General features: G+C 41.9%; 1 protein-coding gene across 5 annotated transcripts in view; it reads right to left on the bottom strand.

Moving 5' to 3' along the window:
* LOC140514449 (gamma-tubulin complex component 4) overlaps positions 1 to 13,653 on the bottom strand; it is a 28,981-nt gene that overhangs the window by 2,904 nt on the left and 12,424 nt on the right. For 2 of the 5 annotated variants that reach the window (XM_072624852.1, XM_072624853.1), the window contains 10 exons: positions 13,373 to 13,574; positions 12,360 to 12,525; positions 11,914 to 12,038; positions 11,251 to 11,301; positions 9,934 to 10,039; positions 9,480 to 9,587; positions 8,802 to 8,940; positions 7,289 to 7,466; positions 6,358 to 6,492; positions 5,029 to 5,145 (listed from right to left, as the gene is read on the bottom strand). In XM_072624852.1, coding sequence (XP_072480953.1) covers positions 5,029 to 5,145; positions 6,358 to 6,492; positions 7,289 to 7,466; positions 8,802 to 8,940; positions 9,480 to 9,587; positions 9,934 to 10,039; positions 11,251 to 11,301; positions 11,914 to 12,038; positions 12,360 to 12,525; positions 13,373 to 13,574 — 1,327 coding nt within the window. Of the gene's footprint in view, positions 1 to 1,067; positions 1,135 to 5,028; positions 5,146 to 6,357; positions 6,493 to 7,288; positions 7,467 to 8,801; positions 8,941 to 9,479; positions 9,588 to 9,933; positions 10,040 to 11,250; positions 11,302 to 11,913; positions 12,039 to 12,359; positions 12,526 to 13,372; positions 13,575 to 13,653 lie in introns of all 5 variants that reach the window. The other 3 variants (XR_011970636.1, XM_072624854.1, XM_072624855.1) reach the window with 3 other exon arrangements.

Here is a 13,653-nt window from a genome sequence, read left to right as displayed (position 1 = left end):
CCCATGCAAAAGACTCCATGAAAATCAGAATGGGCTAAAGAAAAGAGAACGATTTCATGAGACAAGAAATATTAAAACAATGTCAAGGAAGCTGCCTCCATCTCTGGGAACCAGAAGGCAGTGTCAGTTATCCGGTAGGGATTTGTTAACCGTCTATTGTGCCTGGAGTGTGCTGAGCACTTCAGATACGGATAGAGGCACAAGGTAGTTTCTGTTCTCAAGGAGGAAACAACTATGTACAAACGAGCTGGACACGTGGTAGATCTGAAATTCTCCAGAGAAGGAAGGCCTCCCAGTGAAGGGGATCAAGAAAGACTTCCTGGAGAAGGCAATGTTTCAGCTGGATCTTGAAGCCAGGAAATGGAAATGACCAGAAAGAGAATTCCAAGCATAGGGGGCAATGACAAGGCCTGCAGTTTGGAGACAGAAAATCATGTGGGAGGAGGAGTAAGGAGGCCAGTGACACTGGATCACAGAGTACGTGGTAGAAAGGCAGCAGAGGGCTGGGTATGGAGGGCTTTGAATGCCAAACAGGGTTTTATACTGGATCCCGGGGGTTATAGGGAGCCATTGACATTTACTGAGTAGGAAGTTGACATGGAGAAATCTGCACTTTTAAGAAGATTAATTTGGGAGACGAATGGAAGGAAGGTGGACTGGAGTGGGGAGAGCCTAGAGGCAGGGAGATCAACCAGTAGGCTATTTCAATAGAAAAGGAATGAGGTAATAAGGGCAGGTACTAGAGCATTAGGTGCAGTGTCAGAAGAGAGGGATATAGGACATGTTTTGATGTAAAATCAACAGGACATAGGAACAGATTGGATATGGGGAGTAAAAGAGAGTGAGGACTTGAGGATGAGATCTAGGTCTGGTGTTATCCTCAGCAGTAACAGGAAAGTTCAGAAGAGGATAGCTTTTTTGGGGAAAGTTAATGAATTCAGTTTTAGACATGTAGAATTTTAAGCTGTTTCTGGGAGGAAGCCAAGAGGGCAGAGTAGCATGAAGCAGTACAACAAGCTCCATCCCCTAAAAAACCAAATTACTCCAAACAAATTTAGAAAACTCACCAGACTGAATCTTGATGGGTAAATCTAGGAAAAGTAACACTGAGTCATTTGTCCACTCCAAGTCATTCTAGGGAGAAAGATGGAGAGGTCTGCGAATACTGGGGATGAAGTCTGGTACAGAGCACCCCAGGCATGAAATACTGCAGCTCTTAGGGAGACACTGTGTACTAAGGCAAGAGGAAACCCCAGACCCATATTAGGGCACTGCATACAGAAAGCAGGAACAGGTGTTAACTGGCACTTTTGGTAGCCACTACCCAATGCTGGGTCACAGATTCTTGGCAGACTGAGAAGGAAACCTGTCCCAGGGGGTGGTAATCCTAAACCAGAGAGTACAGAAGTAGTAATGATGTGGGTCCCAGAATGGGGTGCCAGCTTCTAGCCCAGTGTGATCACCTGTAGAAGAATAACCCTCGTGGGAATTCTAGACCAAAGGGGAGCTGACAACTCCATCACTCTGAACTGGCAGCTTTCCAGGTAGCTGGTAGGGTAAAGTCCAGCCTACTGCTGCTCAGATCCAAACCCAGGGCAGGATCTTGTAGAGCTCAGATCAAGAGGCAGTGATCAGACTTTGCTCAGGATCAGACCACTTTGGGGACACCCCAAATTACAACGTTCAATACTCCAAGAAAGCAGCCACAGGATCTGCCTAGACCTTCCCTCCAGAAGTGTGGAGGGCCCATGCCTAACATCAAGTTTGAAGTTAGGAAGTAACTATTATGGTGGCAGGGAAGCTCCAGACAAGCCTCCATGAAAAGGTTACTCCAAAATATCTAAAAGCAAAGCCTAGAAGAAAAATACACCTTGGGCACAAACTCTCTTGTAATTGTTGGAAGAGACAAAGCAAGAGTTTTTAAAAAAAGAGATGAAAAGCATTTTTGTAAATTAAGTGAGAGCATGTGAGGAAAAAAATGGAAAGGAAACAAGAACTATGGATGAACAAACTGAAAAAGGAATGAACAGCTTGGCACAAAAGGTGCAGATCCTTGCTCAAGCAACAAACTTCCTGAAATTAGAATGGACCAAAAAGAAGCCAATGATTCTATGAGGCATCAAAAAATATTAAAAGTCAAAAAGGCTGGAAAAAATAGAAGAAAATGCAAGGAATCTCACAGCAGAAACAACTGAACTGGGAACCTCATCAGGAGAAAAAAAATTTAAGAATCATTGAACTATCTGAAGCCCATGGACAAAAATAAGAGCCTAGACATCTTACTTCAAGAACTCGTAAAAGAAAACTGCTTATATCTCTTGGAACTTAGAGAGCAAAGCAGAAACGGAAAGAATCGACCAATCACGTCCAGAAAGAAACTCCCAAACTAAAATTCCCAGGAACATCATAGCTTCTGGGTCAAAGAAAAAATGCTCCAAGTTGCCAAAAAGAAAGAATCTAAATATCAAAGAGCCACAGTTGGAAGCATACGTGATTTAGCAGCCATCAGTATAAGGAATGGAGAACTTGGAATACAGTATTTCAGAAAGCCAAAGACTTAAGGTTAGAGCCAAAAATAACATCAGTAAAACTGAGTATCATACTCAGGACTAAAAATTGACTTTTAATGAAACAGAGGACTTTCAAGCATTCCTAATGAATGCTTGGTAGAAACTCTGAAGTTCAAACACAGGAGTTAAGAGAAAAATAAAAAGGTAAACAAAAATGAACAATGAAAAAGGCCTAGACAAGTGTAATTGCTTACATGCAAACATGGGGAGATGATATGTCACCTGAATCCTATCATCACCAGGAGTCATATGAAATCTAATTAGGCAAAGCCTGGGAGTGGTTTTGCTGATGTCTTGGTGATCTTAAAAGAATGGAAAGAGGGGGGAAGTATGATATATTCAGGAGGGAGGGAAGGGAAAGGTTAGGGAAAACTACTAACTTTTGGGGCACAGCTCCCAATTGCTTTCCAGAATGGCTAGACCAAGTACAGCTCTACTGACATGATGCATTAATGTGCCTATTTTCCTATATATTTTCCAGCATTTGCCATATTCCTTTTTTGTCACTTTTGCCAAACTGAGGAACATGAAGTGGAACCTCAGAGCTGTTTTAATCTGTATTTCTCTAATTATTAGTGATATAGGCATTTTTTTCATTTGACTTCTGAGAGCTTGGATTTCTTCCTCTGAAAACTGCCTGTTTATAGCCTTTGACCACTTGACAACTGGGAGACTTATTCTTGTGAATCTGAAATATTTCCCTTTAATTTTTAGAACTATGTCCATTATCAGAGAAAATTGCTGTAAATATTTTTCCATTTTTGCTTCTCTTTCAACTTTAGCTGCACTGGTTTTGTGCACAATCAAAACTGTCCTATGATCCTCTCTGTTCTTTGTTTGGGCATGAATTCTTCCCCTCTCCAAATATCTTACAGGTCATTTCTTCCTTGCTTTTAAAATCTATTTATGATGTTACCCCTTATGTCTAAGACACATACCCATTTGGCTAGTACCTTGGTATACGGTATGAGATGTTTAAACTATTTACTAGTTTCTGCTAGACTGCTTTCCAGTTTTCCCAAGTTTTTGTCAAATAGCAAGTTCTTACCCTAACACCTGGGATCTTTGGGTTTATCAAATACTAAGCTACTGGGCTCATTTGCTTCTATATATTATATACCTAATATGTTTTCCTGATCAGCCTATTTCATAACAAGTACCAAATAATTTTGATGACTGTTTTGTAGTATAGTTTAACATCTGGTACTGCAGGCCTGCTTCCTTCCCTCTTTTTATCACTATTTCCCTTGAGGTTTTTAGTCTTTTATTCTTTCAGATAAATTTTATTATTTTTCTTAGCTCTATAAAGTAATCCTTGGATAGTTTGATTTGAATGGCACCAAAGAAGTAAATTAATTTAGGCAGCAGTCATTTTTATTATGTTGGCTCAGCCTACTCATGAGCAATGAATATTCTCCAATTATTCAGATTTGTCTTAATGTTACGAGTGTTCTGTAGTTGTATTCATACAGTTCTTGTGATGACCTTAGCAGGTAGATTCTCAAGTATTTTACACATTCTGTAGTTATTTAAAAAGAATTTCTCTTTTTACCTCTTCCTCCTGAGTTATGTTGGTAATATGCAGAAATGCTAATGATTTCTGTGGGTTTATTTTATATCTTGTAAATTTGCTGAAGTTGTTTGAATTAATTCTTCAGTTAACTCTCTCGAGCTTTCTATGTAAACCATTACATCATATGCAAAAAGTGTAACTGTGTTTCTTCTGTCCATGCTTATTGCCTCAGTTTCTCTTTCATGTCTTACTGCTCTAGCTAGCATTTCCAACATTCTATCAAATTGTGGTCGTGATAATGGACATCCTTACTTTACCCTTAATCTGATTCAAAGACTTATAAGTTTATCATTACATATAATGCTGGCTTTGGTTATAGATAAATACTACTTTTCAAATTAAGGAAAATACGTTTATTCCTGTGCTAGTTCCTAGTCTTTTTCAAACAGGAATGGGTGTTGTATCTTGTCAAACGCTTTTCTACATCTCATAAAATCATGATTTTTGCCATTATGATTAACATGGTCAGTTAGGTTTATAGTTTTACTAATATCTAACAAACAATGCCTTCTTGCTATAAATCCAACGTGGTCATACTGACATGTCTGTGCTATGTTGCTGAAGTCTACCTGTAAATATTTCATTGAAACATTTTGTATTGTTTTCATTAGACATATCAGTTTATAGTTTCCTTTTCTTTGTTTTAATGTTTTTTTAAACTTATCCAATGAGGAAATTTGTTTTGTTTGACTATACATATTTATTACAAGAGTTTTGTTTTACTTTCTTTTTCATTGATGAGTGAAGGTGGGACGGAGAGAAAGTAGATTTAGGTTAATTGAAAAAAAGCAAAATTTCATTTAAATAAATTCCACAGAAGAGGATGGCAGCTTACTCTCTAGCTGTCAGGACTGTCCCTGTCCAGCTCCATTCTGGCAGACTTACCTTCACTAGAATACTCAGCTGGGCAGCCCCACGCTCATCTAGAGGGCCCAGATTCTGGCTGACCAGTGAGCAGAAACTGTGACAGAGATCTAGGATTTCATTCAGGCAGTGGAACACCTATATTAAAAAAAAAAAAATAGTAAAAGAAGGAAAATGGGCATGTTATGGGGAATGACAGCTTAGAAGATTCAGGGTCTTCTATTCCCAAGAACACGCCTACAATTCTAACCTTTCTTCTTGGGCTCCAGGCTTATGTCTCTGATTGCTGGATATATTCATTTCAATTGGAACGTCCTATGGTACCTCAAATTCAGTATGTTTGAACAACTCATTATCTTTAGTTACTCAAAACTACTTTACCCTTTGGGATTCCCAATTTCTAGTCATTATCTCCTGAACATGCCACAGAAAATCCATGAATGTCTTTATTCATTCTATATATCCCCTGTATGGCATGTACAAAATACACTTCTTTTTTCCTCTTTTTATTTTTCCATTTCTCTAAGTCTTTCTTCAAGGCCTAACTTAAGGCCCACTTCTTCCATGAAACCCTGACTGCCCTAATTTTTACCAAGCACTCTAGCATTTACTGGCTGTGCCATTTATTTGGTGCTATAGTAACAATACAATTGTATGCATAATCTGTCTTCCCAATTACACTGTAATCTCCTTGAGAGGTTTGGATCCTGACTGTCTGATATACAGCCTTAATGGAGCAGGTGCTAAAGGACTACTTGTTGATGAAGTTCTAGTTCCATCATCCCCTCTCCAAAGTAGAACTGAACTCAAACCATCCAAGGCAGGCAGCTGATCCTAATGCAGGGGTGGGGAACCTGCAGCCTCCAGACCACATATGGCCCTCTAGGTCCTTGAGTGAATCCAAACCACACAGAACAAATCCCCTTAATAAAAGGGTTTGCTCTGTAAAACTTGGACTCAGTCAGGGCCACACTTGAGGACCTAGAGGGTCACATGTGGCCTGGAGGCCAGAGGTTCCCCACCCCCATCCTAATAGTTCACAGACATCTTTAGCAGAACAAGCATTTCACTCACTCTTACTTTTCATCATTACCACACATACACGCTAATGTAAAGCAGTTTCTGTTTCCTTTGCCTTAGACTATTCTTCTGTTCCTTATCTATCTCAGAAACCTGAATACATATCATCTGTGCTGTCTCCTATTTATAAATATTGCGAAATACCAACAAAAATGGGGAATAAAGATCTGATTAATGGAAGCCTGTTGTCTTGTCAACTCAATCAGCATCTGAAGAAGGGGAAGATTTAGTGCTATAAAAACTTCAGAAAGCCAAACGAGCCCCACTTACAGGTTTCAGCAAGATGAATGACTGAGCCAGCAAGTTGCTCAGGAAGTGGTCATGAGCCAACTGGATGCTCTCAAAATCCCTTGTGGAGTTAATCTGATGGAGGAGCTGGGAGAATTGAGACTCCAGCACATCTACCTGAAGGAGAATTAGAAGTAATTAAAGTATTTTATGGGACACAATCACTCTAGGATAGAAAGGATAGTGAGGCATCTGAAAAATAAAACACAGAAAACTCCCCTGTGCTCTTGAATTGACCAAGAAAGCCCTTGTTATGTGGCATGACACTGGCAGGGAAAGCTGAAAACCTGGTTCAACCCAGCCTCCTGTCATTAAAGCAGATGTTTTATGTTCATACTGACTGACTCAGTTACATTTTATTAAAATTTAAAGACTTATGGAACACTTCAGAAAGCCAAAACTTCAGTGATGCCAAAGACCTGAGATTTCATCCCGAGGATGCTTCCTTCAGTGAATTATATTGCCACCACTCTATACTTTAGCAGACAGTCTTTGTGAATTGCTGTGACCAAACCAATTCATCAGCTGACAATCAACCATCTAATGTGAAGCCTTTCCTAACTTAGTGAGGCTGGTCATATGGTCAGGACTTGCACTTTACTGACAACTTGCAAAAAATCTCAGGGTCAGCTTCCTGTCACAACAAAACAGAGCAGGATTTTAGGGTGATGCCAATGTCATCCTATCCACAAGAACTTAATAAGTGCCTTAGTGGTGCTGCTCATATGAGATTGTTAGTGCTTCTGGGGCTTCTTATGCCTCATCAATACCATTCCACATAGCAATCCTAAAAACCACGGCCAATTTTTTTCTCTCATGAGCGTTCCCCCAGGGCAAGAATAAAACATCCCTGCAAGACCTTTCTCCTGCCCTTTCTTCATCTCCCATGTACCATTCAACTTTCAGCACAGACCTGGAGATAATACTGAAGATTATCCACCAAGAAGGCCATGTGGTTCCGTAGGCGCCATTTAATGGCATCGCTCTGGTTAGACTTGAGATGCTTGCGCTGCATTTGGAGAGCCCAGCAGTGCTGCAGTTCTGCCTGCACTCGTCGTACGCTGAGCAAGTACTTGAAGACAACATTGTACCTGGGTCCAAAACAACCACCGTGAAGCTAGACTCTTCCATTCCCAGCTACCTCCCCTTTCCCCTCAGTCAAGTCCCAGATTCCTCCTCTTCCTCCCTTTTTCTTTCCCATTTTCAAAAAGAAAGGATTTGAAGCTAGCCAGAGAAGGGCCCTCTCTACTGGAGGCAAAGTCCTTGTTCCTTTCTCCTGAGGCTCAGCCCAATGCATGTTTCTGTCCCAGGACTTTCCATTTCACTCATGGGAGGCCCAGCATTCCAAACAGCCTCTGCTCCTTCTACCTTTACTTTGCAAGTCATGCCAAACAACACCTGCCTTACAAAGTTCACTGAACTATACAGAGGTCATGAGAAACAACAGGTGACCAGCCTTTGGGGAATGTAAACCCCTCAAAGGCAGGCATGTTTTTTCCACAATCTCTTAGGGCTCAGGATTGTGCCATGTGCATGATGAACTCTTAATGTTATGTAATGGTTAGCTGTCTGAGAGTGATACAACGTTCTTTGAAAAGGAATGAGTTTCCTATCTCCACAAATATCCAAATGGTGGTTGAATTACTCTTTCAGAGAAAGAAAGAACTGCCCTGGGAGTGAGGCTGTACTACATAACTTGTATGGTCCCTTCCAATTCTAGAGTCTGTGATTCTAAACTTTTTATTCCTCCCTAGGTCGTGACAGCTGCTGACATGGGAGAAATGTCAGAGGACACATACTGAAGACAAGCACTTGGAAGAAGAGTTGATTCCTAGGGGAACTGGAACTATGTGACCTCTCATCTTGGCATGAGTTTACACAGAAAAATAAGAAACCTAATTTCCTTCAATTCTAAAATAATCCCTGTTGAAACCTGCCTTCTTCAAAGGGCTCAAGGACACATCCAGCATCAAGCTTATTATGCCGATCACTGCCACCTCAAATTAATTTCAAAAACAGAAGCAACATGGCATATGAGGAAGACCTAGGAGTTTGGAGGTCATTGAATCCAACCCCCTCATTCAACAGATGAGGACACTAAGGCCTGGGGGCTTTACATGACTTGCCCATCAACACAGAGGTAGCCAATGGCACAGCCAGGATTCACACTCAGGTTTAGTGATTCCAAGGTGAATGCTATTTCTACTAAACCATACTACTTCCCCAAGGGCTCTTTTACCAGAAGTTCTCTAAACAGTTTTAGGTCAGCATCTGCAGGTTAAATAGACTGGGGTGGAGATGGATGGATTCTTGAAGTTGTATCTCCTGGGCCTGCAGATTACTAACAACTGGTCAGAGGGCCTCTATCTTCCCTGCCATAGTTAGTGTTTGCTAGCAAAAAGCTCACAGAGGTCTTGTAAACCTACTTCTCCAGGACAGCAGGAGTGAAGAGAATGTGCAGAGGCCACTGCACTTTGTAGGAAAGACCTAGGGCTGCCCAGCCTGACGCAGGGGCTTCTCGGGGAGAGGTGTCCCGAGAAGGTGCTTCTCGTGCTTGAGTAACATCTAAGGCAAAAAAAAAAAAAGAAAAAGAAAATGAAGAAACTTCAGTCTAATTAAGACAGACAACTTGTTTTGTTGAAAGAAGAATGCACATGAATAACATGAGAGAAAAAACCAGGGGGATGTCTAAGACACAAGGAGGAAAACATAGTGGGCAGAGGGCAAGGAAACAATGTGTAGGCAGGTTTTTTGGTAGATCTTAGAGATTATTTTGTTGTCTTTAGAGACAGAGGCAGCTGGAATAAGACAAGAACTGACGCATGGCATAATGAAAAAACCCTTGGCTGCTAATGAAGTGGTCTGGATTCCAATCCTGGCTGTGCCACTCATGAGTCTCGGTAAGTCGCGTAACCACCCTGTATCCCTGTTTCTTAATCTTTAAAATGAAGAGGCTGAACTAGAAGATTTCTTAGGACCCCCTGAGTGCTAAAGGTAGATAACTCTAAGATGAAAACCATATAAGCGTCTTCAGAGAAGGAAGCAGCATCAGGAAAAAAGGGAGGAACAATGATATGCGAAGGAGAGAGAAAGGGAATTAATACCCTTATGTTCCTTTCCATGGTACTCAATTGTCAGGTGAAGCAGAGGGAGGAGGTTGTCATCATCTAACAGCACCTTGTGGGCAGACTGCTGGAAGGCCACATTAACATCTGGCAGAGAGAAAGAACAAGGAGCAAATAATAGCACCTGGCTATATGATGAAGCCTGGAAGAAATGTTCTCCCATCCAACCCTGCCTGACCGTCAGGAACAAACACTATTTGACTTTGGGGTCCAGACCACACCATTTCATACAGATATCATTGGTTATGTGGCTGCTTGTCCCAGGAGATGACTGCAGTGTGATGGAAGCTATCCAGGCCCACTGAAATGGCTTCCCTAGGCAGCAACAGAAGGTAAGGAGGCTGCCCCTCAAGCCCTCAATGAAGAAGCTGAGAGTTGGGCTCTTCTCTCAAGGAAAGTAACTTAGTCATTCACTCTTCTGTTGAGTACTTACCATGCTCAGTTACTGCAGTGGGCGGTGTCTTTAACATATGCTGGGCTGTGTCAATGAAGGCCTGGAACAGTTCTCCTCGTCCCAGCAGGTAAAAGTCTTTAATGATCTTTGAAAAAGAATGTCAGTATACAAGTCAACAATCACACAAGTCTTAGGAATTCTTCGCTATCCAAGGAATTGAATTCAATCCAATTAAAGCATTCACAAAGCTCCTATTATGTATAAGGCACTGTCCAAGGAGAGAGGAACACACAGAAGAAAATTAAATTACCCCTACTGTTGAGTGGCTTATAGTCTACTTGGGAGATGGAATATTTACCTAAATAAGTAAAACTAAAGACAAATTAGAGCAGAAAGCACTAAAAACTGGGGAGATAAGCGAAGGCTTCCCTGAGGAAGTGGAACCCAAGTTAAGCCTTGAAGGAAGAAGACGAGGACTTTTGCAAAGCAGAGATGACAAAGGAATGCATTCCAGACATGGGGGGGATGGCTCATGTGAGAAGAAAGAGGCTGGAGACGAAGCATTTGGGAACAGTTAGTTCTCATAATGGTCAGAACACAGAGCTCATGAAAGGGAATAGTATGAAGTAACACTGGCAAAGTAGGTTCCCAGACTGTAGAAAGGCTTTTAAACTAGAAACAGTGGAGAGCTGTCTCCTTAATTAGGACCCAACTAACACATGGATTTGGAGGCAGCGTGGTACAGTGGATAAAGAGCCAACCTCAGAGTCAAGAAGACCTGGGTCCAAGTCCCTTTTGGGATAGATCTTGGTTGTATGACCCTGGGCAAATCACTCAACCTCCACATAAATTCTCTAAAACAAGGAGTTGCAGAGAAGGTACTGATATACACTGATAGAATGTTTTTCCTTGGGAATTCCCCATACCAATGAACACAGTGTCATTTCCTTCCTGTCCCCAACAGATGGATGTGAGATTCTGCCCCTCTAAACAGGCATATCAAGAAGAGAAATTTTAGTGGTGCTGTTAAGCCAGGAAGATTACAGTATATTTGATATCTTTACTTGGTGGCAACACAAATGATAAAATTACAAGAAAACTTATGTCTATCTCTTTGTCCTACAGTATGGTATATCTCTACAATCATGTTTGTATTTACAGAAGCAAATCCTGGAAGGAATTATTCCTTCAGATGACACCCAGCAATGGGCTGCTCATTTTGGGGAAGAGTATACAAGGTCATCCTAAGAATCCAGGGATAGGTTTTTTTCCCCAAATCAATAGAGTTAGGGAAGGCAAAGGTCATTTCCTGTTAGTTACATTTTAACAATAAAGAAAAATAAATGAAACTATTACCTTTAGTTGGCCTAATAAATCTGACTCCTCCACCATAAGTTTCCATAGATGCTGAGGAAACAAGAACATCAGTGAAATCCCATTTTGAGAACACCATTACAAAGGAGGATTCTTTATTTAAAAAGCTGCTCTATATTCCACTGAATGACTCAGGAAAGAATACTACTCATATGATCATGACAATAAACTGTCTACAAAAAACCCTTCTGAAAACCTGCTACTAGACCCTGTACAGACGGCAGCAGCAAGAGAGCTTAGCCCTTCGTCCTTTTGTTCTTTAGTGGAAAACCCAATCTGGTCCCAAGCTCCCGTGGAGCAGAAATACACACACAAAGTGAAACAAAGATCTCATCTATTCCTTCAACTAAAGAAAACGTTGTGACGCGAGATGCTGAGTGGATTGTGTCTCTGTCACCGTCAGGCAGCTAGCAAGGCATTCCATGTCCCATAAGAGACTGAGCTCAGTAAGAGGGAAGGACACTTACTATGGCAGCATTCCTAAAACCCAAAGACGGAGAAAGCGTCTGGCCTGAGGAATCATTTCTTCACCCTGGTCTCTAGTGCCAGCTAGAAGAAGCAGCTGCTGTGCTCCACTCTCTATCTTTCCAGGTCAATCCACCCCCTCAGAAAACATATGCTGGATCAGACACTTAAAAGGCAAACCTCAGCAACAGTGCTGCGTATCCGGTCCACCACCAGCTCAAAATCCACAAGGCTGAAAAGAGGCTGCTGCTTGAGGCGATGCAGTTCGGCAGCAAAGGTGTCTTCTTGATTCTTTAAAATAGATCCTGTGTATCATGGACAGTAGGAGGAGAGACCCTCGGAGCTATGCTATCAACAACGCTCTGATTCTTTCATTTGTTACTATAGACAATCTAACTAACCAGGGTCTAGTAAATACAGGGCAATAATTTTTGCTCTTAACCACTGGGTGCCACTTCCCTTGCTTTGAAGATTTCTGACAAGAAGCATCATGGTGCCCTCTTACAAGATTTATTTCAAAATATGATGTACTACACTGACCACTGCCTTGGCTCATGAGGCAATGGGCAATAAAAGCTGCTCTTGACCAGCTCTTGGGGATGAGATGTTAGGACAGGACTTCCTACCTTTTCTGGTCAGATTCACATTCTGATTCTCAAACATCTGTACAGACTCTCCTACAAACAGGATTTTTTCAGCGACTCTCACTGGAATATAGGAAGGAAGTATTTCCACCCGAAGGGAAAACTGCTTCAGGGATGGGGCCAGCATGTTCTCTTCCTCAATCAGGCGCTGGGTGAGGAGATACAGAGTGACAAAGGAAACAAGAAAGTATGCAGTAACTCTATCTATCTCCATCCTTTATATTCCATAGTTAATATATTGGGCAATAGGGACTTTAAACCCAGGGATGTACAACTCCCACCTGCCAGGCATGTACTGTGCTTGCAAGGAGGTAGTCTAGCCTGGTGGCTAGCAGGCAGGAGAGGCACAACACATGAACGTTCTAGTTCTAGCATTGCCATTAACTAGTTACAGGACTCTAGCTAAATCATTCAACTGCTCTGAGCCTTAGTTCCTTCCTCTGTAAAATGAGTAGGTTGGACTAGACCTGTGAAGTCCTAAAAAAAAAAATCCTATTATGCTCAGTTCCAAGAATTTATGATTCTTATGTAATACACTGGCATCTATATAGGTTTTTGTGAATCCTAATTAAGACCTTGAGCTGCATCAAAAAGCTGCCAGAGAGACACAACTTAAGGAGCTGTCCACTTCCTAAGTATGGTATTAGTATGGTATGAAGAAGGCCTCACAACTGCCCAGCCTAATGGATTATCATAGACTCACGGGTCTGGAACTGGATCAAGTCCAATCTCATTTTAGAGACGAGGAAAATAGGCCCCAGGGAGGTTAAGTCTGGACCTAGACAAACAAGCAAAGGAGGTGGGGGTTGTACTCTTCAGCGCTCTTTCCCATGCATCCTGCAAACCTCATTCAGACAAAGGCAAATATCAGGAGGGACAGGCTGAAGGAAGTGGCGCAGATGGCACCGAGGTGGCAGGCTCAGTGCAAGCTCATGTGAGAGGGCGAAGGGGTCACTATCTGGTGGAATGTACTGCCTTTCCCTTCAAATCCTCACCAGGTCCTGAAGTTCTCGTAACTGCTTCCCTGTCAGGCCTCCAATGCCCAGGTCTTCCTCCTCCTCCTCCAGTTGAGTAGAGACAAGGCCAGAAGATGGGCCCTGTTTAATAAAGAACTCTTCGTGTTGGTCCAAGAGGAGGCCATGTAGCATCCAGGCAGAAAGCTGCTTGTACATGACCCCATGGCACACTGCCAAGATCCTGAGTGGAGAAAGGGAGAGAAAAACCAATGCCATAAAAGCCCTTGCTGGGCACAAACACCCAGGCCATTCTGGGACGT

Source organism: Notamacropus eugenii, chromosome 7, assembly GCF_028372415.1.
Source record: "Notamacropus eugenii isolate mMacEug1 chromosome 7, mMacEug1.pri_v2, whole genome shotgun sequence".
NCBI classification, from domain to species: Eukaryota; Metazoa; Chordata; class Mammalia; order Diprotodontia; family Macropodidae; genus Notamacropus; species Notamacropus eugenii.
Note: the sequence above shows the minus strand (reverse complement) of the source record. Positions and strands in the feature narration are given on the sequence as shown.